The 14,685-nt window shown below is 36.8% G+C and overlaps 1 protein-coding gene across 1 annotated transcript in view; it reads left to right on the top strand.

Annotated features, from left to right (window-relative positions):
- Positions 1-14,685, top strand: part of PEX7 (peroxisomal biogenesis factor 7) — an 89,821-nt gene that overhangs the window by 53,679 nt on the left and 21,457 nt on the right. Inside the window, exon 9 of the mRNA XM_082731084.1 lies at positions 11,696-11,795. Coding sequence (XP_082587210.1) covers positions 11,696-11,795 — 100 coding nt within the window. The remainder of the gene's footprint in view (positions 1-11,695; positions 11,796-14,685) is intronic.

Raw genomic sequence — 14,685 nt, 5'->3', positions numbered from 1 at the left:
TCATTTACTGCCTTGTTAATTATAGCCATTCTGACTGGTGTGAGGTGGTATCTTATTGTGGTTTTGATTTGTATTTCCCTGATGCCAAGTGATGTGGAGCACTTTTTCATGTGTGGTTGGCCATCTGGATGTCTTCTTTGCAGAAATGTCTGTTCATGTTGGTTTCCTTTGCTGTGCAATAGCTTTCGATCTTGATGAAGTCTCAATAGTTCATTTTTGCCCTCGCTTCCCTTGCCTTTCGCGATGTTCCTAGGAAGAAGTTGCTGCAGCTGAGGTCAAAGAGGTTGCTGCCTGTGCTCTCCTCAAGGATTTTGATGGATTCCTTTCTCACGTTGAGGTCTTTTATCCATTTGGAGTCTGTTTTTGTGTGTGGTGTAAGGAAATGGTCCAGTTTCATTTTTCTGCATGTGGCTGTCCAATTTTCCCAACACCTTTGTTGAAGAGACTGTTTTTTTTTTTTTCCCATTGGACATTCCTGCTTTGTCAAAGATTAGTTGACCATAGACTTGAGGTTCTATTTCTGGACTCTCTATTCTGTTCCACTGATCGATGTGTCTGTTTTTGTGCCAGTACCTTACTGTCTTGATGATGACAGTTTTGTAATAGAGTTTGAAGTCTGGAATTGTGATGCCACCAACATTGGCTTTATTTTTCAATATTCCTTTGGCTATTTGAGGTCTTTTCTGGTTCCATATAAATTTTTGGATTACTTGTTCCATTTCTTTGAAAAAAAATGGATGGCATTTTGGTAGGGATTGCATTAAACATGTAGATTGCTTTAGATAGCATACACATTTTCACAATATTTGCTTTTCCAATCCATGAGCATGGAACATTTTTCCATTTCTTTGTGTCTTCCTCAGTTTCTTTCATGAGTACTTTATAGTTTTCTGAGTATAGATTCTTTGCCTCTTTGGTTAGGTTTAAAACTAGGTATCTTATGGTTTTGGGTACAATTGTAAATGGGATTGACTCCTTAATTTCTCTTTCTTCTGTATTGTTCTTGGTGTATAGAAATGCAACTGATTTCTGTGCATTGATTTTATATCCTGACACATTACTGAATTCCTGTACAAGTTCTAGCAGATTTAGAGTGGAGCCTTTTGGGTTTTCCACATCAAGTATCATATCTGCAGAGTGATAGTTTGACTTCTTCTTTGCTGATTTGGATGCCTTTAATTTCTTTTTGTTGTCTGATTGCTGAGGCTAGGACTTCTAGTACTATGTTGAATAGCAATGGTGATAATGGACATCCCTGCCATCTTCCTGATCTTAGTGGAAAAGCTTTCAGTTTTTCTCCATTGAGAATGATATTCACTATGGGTTTTTTCGTAGATGGCTTTGATGATATTGAGGTATGTACCCTCTATCTCTACACTTTGAAGAGTTTTGATCAGGAAAGAATGCTGTACTTTGTCAAATGAATTTTCAGCATCTATTGAGTATCATATAGTTCTTGTTCTTTTTTTTATTAATGTGTTGTATCACATTGATTGATTTGCGGATGTTGAACCAACCCTGCAGCCTGGAATAAATCCCACTTGGTTGTGGTGAATAATCCTTTTAATGTACTGTTGGTGAAAATTTTTGCATCTGTGTTCATCAAGTAATTCTCTTTTTTGATGGGATCTTTGTCTAGTTTGGGGATCAAGGTAATGCTGGCCTCATAAATGAGTTTGGAAGTTTTCCTTCCATTTCTGTTTTTTGGAACAGTTTCAGGAGAATAGGAATTAATTCTTCTTTAAGTGCTTGGTAGAATTCCCCTGTGAAGCCGTCTGGCCTTGGGCTCTTATTTGTTTGGAGATTTTTGATGACTATTTCAATCTCTTTACTGGTTATGGGTCTGTTCAGGGTTTCTGTTTCTTCCTGGTTCAGTTTTAGTAGTTTATATATCTCTAGGAAAAGCATCCATTTCTTCCAGATTGTCAAATTTCCTGGAATATAGGTGCTTATAAAATGTTCTTATAATTGTATTTCTTTGGTGTTGATTGTGATCTCTCCTCTTTCTTTTATGATTTTATTTACTTGGGTCCTTTCTCTCTTCTTTTTGATAAGTCTGGCCAGGGGATTGGTTGTCAATCTTATTTATTCTTTCAAAGAACTAGCTCTTAGTTTTATTGATTTTTTTCTACTATTTTTTTTGGTTTCTATTTCATTGATTTTGCTCTGATCTTTATTATTTCTCTTCTCCTGCTGGGTTTAGGCTTTCTTTGCTGTTCTTTCTCCAGCTCCTATACGTGTAGGGGTAGGTTGTATACTTGAGACCTTTCTTGTTTCTTGAGAAAGGCTTGTATCACAATATACTTTCCTCCCAGGACCACCCCTTGTTGTGTCCCACAGATTTTAAACAGTTGTGCTTTCATTATCATTTATTTCCATGGATTTTTTCAATTCTTCTTTAATTTCCTGGTTGACCCATTTATTCTTTAATATGGTGCTCTTTAGCCTCCATGTATTTGTGTTCTGTCCAAATTTCCTCTTGTGATTGAGTTCTAGCTTCAGAGCATTGTGGTCTGAAAATATGCAGGGAATGATTCCAACCTTTTGGCACCCGTTGAGACGTGATTTGTGACCCAGGATGTGATCTATTCTGGAGAATGTTCCATGTGCACTAGAGAAGAATGTGTATTCTGTTGTTTTGGGATGGTATGTTCCATCTGATCCATTGATCAGATGATGTCCATCTGATCCAGTTTGTCATTTAAGGCCTTTATTTCCTTGTTGATCTTTTGCTTGGATGATCTGTCCATTTCAGTGATGTTAAAGTCCCCTACTACTATTGTATTACTGTTGATGTGTTTCTTTGATTTTGTTATTATTGGTTTATACAGTTGGCTGCTCCCATGTTAGGGGCATGGATATTTAAAATTGTTAGATATTCTTGTTGGTCAGACCCTTTGAGTATGATATAGTGTCCTTCCTCATCTCTTATTATAGTCTTTGGCTTAAAATCTAGTTGATCTGATCTAAGGATTGCCACCCCAGGTTTCTTTTGATGTCTATTAGCATGGTAAATTGTTTTCCACCCCCTCACTTTAAATCTGGAGGTGTCTTTAGATCTAAAATGAGTTTCTTATAGATAACATATTGATGGGTTTTGTTTTTTTAACCATTCTGATACCCCCTGTCTTTTGATTGGGACATTTAGCCCGTTTACACTTAGGGTAACTATTGAGAGATATGAATTTAGTGCCACTGTATTGACTGTAAGGTGACTATTACTGTATATTGTCTCTGTTCCTTTTTGGTCTACTACTTTTCGGCTCTCCCTTTGCTTAGAGGACTCCTTTCAATATTTCCTGTAGGCCTGGTTTGGTGTTTGCAGATTCTTTCAGTTTTTGTTTGTCCTGGAAGCTTTTTATTCTCAGTGATAGCCTAGCTGGATAAAGTTTTGGCTCCCTGTTTTTCTTGTTTAGTCCTCTGAATATATAATGTCAGTTCTTTCTGGCCTGCCAGGTCTCTGTGAATAAGTCTGCTGCCAATCTAATATTTTTACCATTGTATGTTGCAGACTTCTTGTCCCAGGCTGCTTTCAGGGTTTTCTCTTTGTCACTAAGACTTGTAAATTTTACTATTAGATGACAGGGTGTTGACATGTTATTACTGATTTTGAGGGGGGTTCTCTGTGCATCCTGGATTTTGATGCTTGTTACTTTTGCCATATTAGGGAAATTCTTTACAATAATTTGCTCCAATGTACCTTTTGCTCCCCTCTCTCTTTCTTCTTCTTCTGGAATCCCAATTCTGATACTGTTTCGTCTTATGGTATCACTTATCTCTTGAATTCTCCCCTCATAGCCCAGTACTTGTTTGTCTCTCTTTTGCTCAGCTTCTTTAATCTCCATCATTTGGTCTTCTATATCACTAATTCTTTCTTCTGCCTCATTTATCCTAGCAGTAAAAGCCTCCATTTTTTATTGCAACTCATTAATAGCTTTTTTTGGTTTCAGCTTGGTTAGATTTTAGTTCTTTTATTTCTCCAGACAGGGCTTCTCTAATATCTTCCATGCCTTTCTGAGCCTAGCTATCACCTTGAGAATCGTCATTCTGAACTCTATATATGACATATTACCAATGTCTGTATTGATTAGATCCCTAGCCTTTGGTACAGCCTCTTGTTCATTTTTTTGTGGTGAGTTTTTCCACCCTGTCATTTTATCCTAGTAAGAATATATGAATGAGAGAATAAAATACTAAAAAGGTGGCAAGGAGCCCAGAAAAATGTATGCTAACCAAATCAGAAGAGACCCCAAATCAGGGGGAGAAGAAAGGGAGTAAAAAGAAGTTTTTAAAAAGAGCTTAAAAAAATTAAAAAAAAATATATATATTCATATATAATTAGACTGATGAATAGAACAGAGCCACCCACTTGATTTTGGGTGTATTTTGGTCTCTTAGAAGAAACTATGTCCCAAAATTTTAAAGAAAGAAAAACTTATATATATACACAAAAATAAGAGTAAACACAATGAAGGGATGGAATATGACTGTAAAGATGAAAATTTTTTAAAAATTCTAAAAAAGGAATTGATAAGTTGGGAAAAGAAAAAAAAAAGAAAGTGAGAGAATTGTTCAGGCTGGAGACTAGAACAAAGCCCTGTGCTAGATTAGGGTATATTTTGATCTATTAGAAGAAGTTGTGTTCCAAAATTTTTTAGAAGAAAAAACCATATATGTATACAAAAAATAAAGTTAGATACAATGAAGGGTAAAATATGACTATTATAATGAAGGTTTAAAAAGATCTTTTTTTTTAATGAATGGTATTGTTAAGATAAACTAGTTAAAAAATGTTAAAAGAGGAAAGAGGAAAAGTTAAAAAAATTAGAATAAGAAAAAAAATTTTAAAATTAACTTTGTGAGATTAAAGAATCATGTGGAGAAAGCCATGAATTCCATGCTTTGCTTTCCCCACCTATGGAATTCCTCTGTTCTTGATCAGTGAGCTTTGTCTTGGCTGGATGTTCTTGCTGATCTTCTGGGGGAGGAGCTGTTGTAGTGATTCTCACATGTCTTTGCTGAGTTGGAATTGCACTGCCCTTGCCAGGGGCTAGGCTCAGTAATCTGCTTGAGTTCACTCTGGGGAGCTTTTGTTCCCTGAATGCTTTCCGTAGAGCTCTGGAGGATGGGAATGAAAATGGCAGCTTTTCAATCTCCAGCCCGGAGGAGCCAAGAGCTCGGGGCCCCACTCCTCAGTGCGCCCTCGGAGAAAAGCACTCAATCACTCCCATCTGTCTCCCTGGTCTTTGGCCGGGCTCTGAGCTCACCAGGTCTGTGTCTCTGGCACACAGCCCCGTTTGGAGTCTCCAAACCCAGCAGAATCCTGTCACTCTGCTCTTCTGGTGACAGTTCCCAGATCTGCTACTTGTGGGGTTCTTGCTCAAAGAGTAGTGGTCTGATTGTACCACAGATCACAGTTTAAGGTGATCCTGAGCTGAGAGCTCACTCCTCTGATACCCGCAAGCTCCGCGACACTCAGATACCCCAATCCTTCTGTGACTCCGTGGGACCTGAGACCATATTTTCCTACAAGGGCTCCACCCGCACTTAGCCTCTGGAGCGATGTCCCTCAGTGGAGCAGACTTTTAAAAGTTCGAATTTTGTGCTCTGTTGCTCTACCTCTTGCCAGGAGCCAGCCCCTTTCCCCATGGTCTATCTTCCCCTCGCTTCATATTCTCTTCTCCATTCATGCTATCTTTCAGAAAGTGGTCAATTTTCTGTTTCTAGAATTGCTGCTCTTCTTCTCTTCGATCTCCTGTTGGGTTTGTAGGTGTTCAGAATGGTTTGATAACAATCTAACTGAACTCTTATGACCTGATGTCATCTCCGTCAAGCTATACCTCTGCCATCTTCAGGTTTGCTCTCACTCCATACCTTCTAAATTGTTTTTTCACAAGCACTCCAGGTGATTCTGATGCAAAGTTAAGTTTGAGAATTGCTGGTCAAGATCAATGATTCTCAGTTAATGGGTTGATATCTGCCACCTCTGCACCCCACCCCCTCAGGGATGTTCAACCTTGGCTGTACATTACAATCATCTGGAGAATATTTCAACCTCCCAATGCCCATGACATATGCCAGGCCAATTAAATCAGAATTTTGGGGGATGGCATTCACACATCAGTTTTTTTAGTTTCTTAGTTGATTGCATTTAGCCAAGGTTGAGAACCACCACCCCCTTCTGGCTTTTTCCCTTGCCTCGCCTTCAGTCTGATATCACAGTTGTTTTGGATGGGAATTTATCAAATCTGTATTTTTAAAGTGCTGCTTTAGATAGTAACTCCCAGACTCAGCTGGTTGAGCATCACCATTTCCTGGGAAGGGATTTTTGGGTTCCATACAGATTTACTCAAATGAGGAATGAGTCTCTGGTCCATCATTTGGGAGCCATGTTTATAGGTGATTTAAAGCTACTTCATTTGTGAGGTTGGCCTTCGTTATTTATCTTGTATTTAATATTCACATTTATTTTTTATTCATTCATTCAAGGAACATTCTTTGGGTGTTCATGTGTCAGACACTTTTATACATGCTAGAGATACAAGGAAAAATAGGACACTGTCTCTGAATTCAAGAAGTTTAGAGCCTTTTAGAGGAAAAAGGTCTATAAATAACTAAATGCATCATAAGTACTATGATAAAAGCCAGAAACATAGGAATCATTCTTTATTTTTTCCTGTTCCATTAATCAGTTTTGTTTCTTCTGTCCTATTAATTCTTCTGCCTCCATATATTTCTAATCCATTAACCTTTCTTCATCAGTACTATCACCATCTTAAATCCAAGCTGCTTTTTTCTCTTTTTTAACCCATACTACATGGGGTCAGACTCTATGGGAACTCTACTTTGTTCACAAGTTCTCTACAGATTTAAAACTATTAAAACATTTAAAAGTTTACTAAGAAAAATTTTTTAAAGAAAGTGAAGCCGAGTATATAAACCTCTTCAGTTTTGTTTTCTAAGAGGATTTTATTTATTTATTTAACAAAGAGAGAGAGAGAGCACAAGCAAGGAGAGCAGCAGGCTGCCCACTGAGTGGAGAGCCTGATGCCGGGCTTGATCCTATGACCCTGGGATCATGACCTGAGCCAAAGGCAGAGGCTTAACTGACTGAGCCACCCAGGCACCTCTCTCCTTCAGTTTTTTTTTTTTTTTATTTGTTTCATTTTGTTTTGTTCTTTATACTTAAAAGAAAATCCCAAATTCCTCACATGGGCAAAAAGATCTGTGTGAATGACCCTTTCTGCTCCCCGCTGACAAGAGGCCAGCTACTCTCTACCTGACTAACTCCTCAACCTTCAGATTTCAGTTCAGTGTCAATAATTCCTTTCTTTTTTTTTTAAGATTTATTTTTTTATTTATTGAAAAGAGAGGGAGCATGTGTGCACCTGAGCAGGAGATAGAGAGAATCTCAAGAAGACTCTATGTTGAGTGTATAGCCCAGCACAGGGCTTGATATCAGGACCCTGAGTTCATGAGTTCATGAGTCATGAACCTGAGTTATGAGTACATGACTCTGAGCCAAAAGCAAGAGTCAGTTGTTCAACCGACTGAGCCACCTAAGTGCCCCAGCATGTCATTATATATAGCATCCCGCATTATCTTTGGGGGTACTTGTCCAGTTGTAGTAACGTTTTGGTTTCTGTGGTCTTTTAAAGAATGTCAGTCTATCCACCCCAACTCAGATCCACAAGGATGCTGAGACCACATCTCTTTTGCTTCTGGATCCCAGCACCACACCTGGCACATCCAAGGACTCACAGATCGTTGAATGAACAAGTAATTAAGCGATGAGGAAACAAGTTGTTGTAATTTTTTTTTGCTTATCACTCTAGAGAACACTAGACAAAAGCAGTACAAATGGAATTATAATTGGGCGATTTGCTAAGAATTTTAAAAACACAACTAAAATTAGTGTGACTAAAATTAATTAAAATTCAGCTTGACTAAAATTAATGTACATGTAAGGCATGGAAAAGGAGCCAACATTTTTTCCGCATCTTTTTTTATTGCAGTTAGGAAAAACTCACAGAGAATTATGGACCAAGTTGTAATTTGAGAAAAGGAAAGGAAAATGAAAAATTTTGAAAAATATCATAAATCTTCTACTGAACTTATATGTTGGCTAAATTTCAAGAGTGTTTAGGGATTTCAAATTACATTTTAGTAAAGTAAAAAATAATTTCAGCTTAATTTTCAAAATTGTTTGGATGTTTTATTTAACATAGTGCTACTTAGTTGCTTTGTTAAAGAAGTATGGAATCAGAAGACAAAAAGGAACTCAAACAAGACCTTGTACTGTCATGAATTTTGCTCTCTCCATCTCCAATTTAAATGAAAAATGTTCCTACAGTTTTGTAATATTTTTAGTCAGTGGAAGCCTGTCCAGTATATTTATTTCCCATGAGAGAGCTTAAATAGTCAGTGATTTCATCAGCAAAGAGACAAAAAGGCACCAAGTCGTATATGTGCTGGACCAAAACAAACATTGCACTTAACAATAATATGCCTTATTTGACCACTTAATGATATATGGAGCCTGACTTCTCCCAATGAAAGGAGCCTATTTTACTTATGTGATAAGCGCATGAGGGCCCTTAGATATATAGAATTTACGGGATCTTTGATTGCAGAAGATGGCAAGGAGAGACCTTGCATATCCCCTTACTTGGCAAATGTGAGGAAATGTGGAGAAATGCCCACCTCCTCTTTACTGCTCAATCCTTCCTGGTGGAACTGGGATGGAGAAACAGGGAACAGTTCTGGAAGTATCCACATAAAACTGTTAGCAGTGGTTGCCATTGGAGAATGGGAATGAATTAAAAAATACATACATTTCTTTAGTTATTAAAAAAGATATTAGCGATGAAAAAATGAATTATAGTGTATAGATGCGTTGCTTAGCTTTTGGTTTTGTTAACTTATGTAGCCTGTGCCCTTTACTGTCTTTAACTCAATATTTTTGTTAAGATATTTTAGCCTATTGAAAATTATTTTTAAGTTCTAAATATTAACATTAATCTTGCTGATTTTTCTGGCTCCTGATCTCCCCGAGATTTAGAAAATTGAAGTTCCAGTTCTCCCTGTTCAGTACACCCTTTCAAGGCAAAAGCCGGCTCATGGTCGATGTCCTGCTCTGAGCTTTGGTCTTACTTTTGACCTGAGTGCACCTCACTGATGCTTTTACGAAGTTTTGGTGGTGGTGATTCTTTTTATATTATGTTCTAGGATTTTTTTTTTTTTTCAGTAAGAATGTTGTTCTAGACACCTAATCAGCCATTCTGCTGGAAGTGAACCTCTCATAATTTTTGTACTATCATATGCATAATAGGCATAATTTGTATATTACATAATTTCCATCAGAGCTGTGAACTGATGTAATAGACCAGTAGCACTTTTATGTTATTCTTTAGACTAACCCTCCCTTCACCAAATAGCATCCTTAGAGTTGTAAGCGTGCATCTTATTTGGTGACTGTTTTGCAGATTGCAGGTAAATACCTGATGGTTTTTCCCAGGATAAAGTTAGAATGGGTGTGACTCTGGTGTGGAGCGGTATGGCACCTTGACTGCCTGTTAAGCTATGTATTAGAGCAAATTCAGCTTTACTTTTTTTAAGTTTTATTTATTGGTGTAATCTCTATACCCAGCACGGGGCTCCAAACTCGTGACCCAGAGATCAAGAGTCACTTGCTGTCCGGATTGAGCCAACCAGGTGCCCCCAGCTTGACTTCTTGAGTAGAATTTCAGCCCTCCTGCTTATGTGACTTCCCTTGCCATATTTTAAAGCTAAAGTTTGATGTCTTCACACATGCTTTCTTATTGGGCATCCTCATTTTCATAAGGCCCACCTGTTTTGTCCTCAGTGCCACCTTTTCCTTAATTAGCTCAAAACAACAAAATAATAATAAACACTGCATTCCAGGAACTTGTCAGGAGGATACAAATGAATTCTTTTACTTTTATTATCCTTAAAAAGTTCTGCTGAAATTCACCAGCCAATTTTTATGGTTGGTCTGAAGACTAATGCTCATCCATTCTATTGAAACAAAATCTAAATCCCAAATGCAGTCAGAAAGTTGAATACCTTGATTAAGTTGACCTTCCTGTAGAATGCTTCTAGTACCCTGTCCTTTGGGTGATACCATTGACTCATGAGTAACATTTCTGTGTTTCCTTCAGAGATGTTGAGGATGTTCTTTATTTTTGTTTATCAATCTCATTGCAGGTTCAAATGTACTTTTCCATCCTTTTCCTTTATTCATCTTTTGACCATATTAAATACTCATTGTTAAAAAAAAAACCATTTTGAATATTTTTTGGAACATAGTGGGTATGTACAAAATAATTTGATTACTGTTTCGAATAATGCAAATCAGTGGGTAGCCATGTTCTAGAAATGAAATTATATGATGACTTACTTACTTTTGCTTATATAAACATTATCAAAATCTCAAAAATTAGATTTGAGTACAATATTTGTCTCTAGAACCAAAGGAACAAATATGCAAAGACAGTGGAAGCCACTATTATGATTTCTGAGGACTGTAGCCTGTTCCCTCATTTGTTTGAACAGTAAATTTTCAAAAGTAAAATCACTCTCCTTAAATATTTTGTAGATTTCAGTTTCCGATAAATGAGCTATTTATTCATTGTCTCTCTGGTACCCACACAGTGGTTTATCCATAGCAACAATCCTTTTCAAACTTAATAAGACCAACCCTGTATTTATTAGGGAAATAATACTACCAGGTTAAACAAACTGTGACTGTTGGTTCTGTGTATTTACTCTCTTTCAAAGAGATCTGCTAAACCTTCAGTGTGTTCCATGTTGCAGATCATTAGGGAGGCTGAGTTGGAGTATGACACTATGATCCTGAATGTGCTATTTTTATGGAGCGTTTAGAATCAAATAAGAAAGATGATGAGCAAATAAAGCTTTATAAATAAAGTACTATTTTGTATATTGAAAATAGGGCCAAGTTCCTATCTGTATAGAAATCAGAGACATATTATGGTAAATAGTACCACTCCCAGTCTACAGAGGATAAATAGAATACTTAATATTGGCCCAGGAAAACACATTTCAGTTTCTTGACTCCAGAAATTACATTGATGTGGAATCTATAAGAAAGGCTGTGCCTCAAAAAAAAAAAAAGAAAGAAAAGATTTTTCAGAATTACCAAGATTTTCTTAAGAGGACAGATTCTTTTTAAAGAATCTGAATTCCTGTTGAAATGTAAATTAGACCTAAGATCTTTTCATATCAGTTCTTGAGAAATGAAGTATTTAAAAATCACAAAATGTTAGAGTTCTTGTAGTCCAATATCCTTATTTTACAGTCATGAATACTTTAAGAAATTGCTACAAAAGCTTAGTATCTCTCATCTTAAATGTCCTTGTGCAATATAAAAAAATGTTTTTAACTAAAACTTGTTAAGCTTCTATCCTACAAGGTATCCTAATGGGAATAATCTTTTAATTGAGTAATAATTTCTTTTTTTATATATGATAGAATGGAGTAAATTTTTTTCTTCATTAGATATTTTTCTGTAGATCAATAGTGGGGTTCTGTATTTATGAATTGGTTGAAGCCGCCTTGATAAAGACCCTGCTATGGTAAATAACTGTTTTTTCTTAGATATGTTTTTGGGTAGTTTAGCACTTAAATGATTTCTTTCTGTTTATATTTACAGATTCTGGAACTTTTCAAAGCCTGACCCTCTTCTTGAAACAGTGGAACATCATACAGAGTTTACTTGTGGTTTAGATTTAAGTCTTCAGAGTCCTACTCAGGTAATGGATGCTGATGTTTTTCTTACCACATAGTTTTGCAACTAGCTCTGTGTCTGGAGTGTGCTGCAGTCAGTAGCACACTTTTACCTTTAGGGCAGAACAAAGTACATTTACTTAATTAACTTGATCTCTTTTGTTACATAAACTTGGGCATTTGAGCAGACCTCTCCCGGTGGAAAGGGTAACAGGAGAAGAATGGAATGGGGATGGCTTGTCCTCAGAGGTTGGTGAGAGTCAGGAGTGTGGTTCTAGATACAGCTGTCTCACTGAGCTGTTGAGATGATGGGTAGGTCACTTTCCTCTCAGGACTATACCATCCTCTCCACACCCCATGTCAATAGAGAGGCTTCCAGGGGCACCTGGGTGGCTGGCTCAGTGGGTTAAAGCCTCTGCCTTTGGCTCAAGTCATGATCCCAGGGTCCTGGGATGGAGCCCCACATTGGGCTCTCTGCTCAGCAGGGAGCCTGCCTCCTCCTCTTTCTCTGCCTGCCTCTCTGCCTACTTGTGATCTCTGCCTGTCAAATAAATGTCCTTGTACAATCTTAAAAATCTTTAAAAATCTTAAAAAAAGAAAAAGAAAAAGAGAGAGGGGGGCTTCCAGTGGGGAACTAGGTAGAGTAGATGGCTACTGTTTTAATTACATTTAAGGGGCACCTGGGTGGCTCAGTCAGTTAAGCATGGACTTGATTTTGCCTCAGGTCATGATCTCAGGGTCATTGGATCAAGCCCAAGTGTGAGGTTCTGCACTCTTTGGGAGTCTGCATCTATACCTCTGCTCCTCTCCCCATTCATGCTCGTAATTGTTCTTTCTCTAAAAATAAATAAATCTTAAAAAAATTAATAAACTTCATATTTTCTCCTTTTTGTTCTCTTGAGGATTTGACAGTCAGTATTTTGGACTTTAAATATTCTTCAGGGTTTTTTTTTTTAATGCTGTTTCAGTTTTGGAAATTATAAACTCAGGTCAGAAACACAACAGTATGTTGAGTGATTAGACACTTTATAACACAGACTATGTGAAAATACCAACATAATCATGAAACAAAGTAATGTGTGGAAATTCTAGAGTATGACTGAGAAATTGTGTTTTTTTTTTTTTTAATTTATTTTTTATTTTCAGCATAACAGTATTCATTATTTTTCACCACACCCAGTGCTCCATGCAATTCGTGCCCTTTATAATACCCACCACCTAGTACCCCAACCTCCCACCCCCCACCCCTTCAAAACCCTCAGATTGTTTTTCAGAGTCCATAGTCTCTCATGGTTCACCTCCCCTTCCAATTTCCCCCAACTCCCTTCTCCTCTCTAACTCCCCATGTCCTCCATGCTATTTGTTATGCTCCACAAATAAGTGAAACCATATGATAATTGACTCTCTCTGCTTGACTTATTTCACTCAGCATAATAATCTCTTCCAGTCCCGTCCATGTTGCTACAAAAGTTGGGTATTTGTCCTTTCTTTTTTTTTTTTTTTTTTTTTTTTATAAACATATATGTTTTTATGATGAATTTTAGAACTTGGACCAAAAGCAAATCCCATTTCTCATTACTGTCTATAATCTTAAATCTAAATGGATAGTTCTTTTTTTTTTTTTCATTTTAGGAACTTAAGACAATTCTCATTATAAAATATTCTCAAAAAATAAATACATAAAATAATCTTCTTAGACATTAGAATATTTTCATTAACATTAGAATAAGTGTTTTTAAATGATTTGATGGCATCCGAGAAGAAACTGAAATAGTGATGGGTGAAATAGCATTATTTTTAATGTAAGTACAATGTGCTCCAATGAACTAGTTCCTTTTCTGAGAAATACATTTATTGTAGATGATTTTTAATAAAATGATTGTACTTGTTTGCTGTCCTAATTAAAAAAATGTTGCAGTGTACCTACTGAAATGTGGCACTACCAAACAAAGGGCCCTGAGTAAATATTTTCCTTCTCATATAGTTCTGTTAACTTGTACTTTATCCATCCCAGACTGTGGCCTTCTCAATGTACATGGTCATAGCTGTTCTTCGTCCAGAGTGCCAAGTGTTTTCTAAATCATCTACGCATAGACCACCTTATTAAAAGGAACTTTGTTTTCAGAGGATTTACTAATCATATTTATTAATCATTTTGTATTGGTCATATATTTATAACGTGGTGACTGCCACCCATCTCTTCCAGTTTAATAACCAAATTACATTTGTGCTAAGGAAACAGTTGCTACTGAGAGCAAATGGGGATGGAGAAGCAGGGGTCTTTGAGCTCTAGAGAAGCATCAGATTCAGTGACATACAGTTCAACTGTATTAGTAATCACCACCGAGTTAACTCATAGTGGGACAGAGTCTTGGGATTAGGAAACACCGTAAAAATAAGACCACTCCCTCTCATTCATTTACTCTTTTCACAGATGTTTTCATATGTTGGGCTTATATTAGGTACTGGGGATTCAGTGAGGAGTGAAAGTAAATGTGGGCCCTGTCTTCATAAAGCATTTACTCCACCATTGTTATCAACTAATCTCACAAATAATGCGAATAGACAAGCCTACGAAGGAGAAGTACGTTGCTCCTCAAAGGTTCATAATGAGGATAGATATTTGACCTATATACAACATCTGTAAGGCAGTGAGGCTTATCTGAGACCTGACTAGTAAGTGTCACGAACAGACAGAAGAATATCATAAATAGGCAAAAGGAATAGTATATCACAGACCCTGGGATGGGAGGGAGCATGGCTTATACTTGAGAATGAAAGAAATGGTTTCTTCTTTATTTATGGTTTATTATTCAACATTAGAATTTAAGAAAATATATGTACCTGTCATATTTTTAAAAATTGAGCATTGAGATTATCAACTAAATTTTATGTTTCTCCCCATTCTTCAGAGTT

This window comes from Mustela nivalis (genome assembly GCF_964662115.1).
Source record: "Mustela nivalis genome assembly, chromosome: 5".
Classification (NCBI taxonomy): domain Eukaryota; kingdom Metazoa; phylum Chordata; class Mammalia; order Carnivora; family Mustelidae; genus Mustela; species Mustela nivalis.
This window is presented reverse-complemented; position numbering and strand designations above follow the sequence as displayed.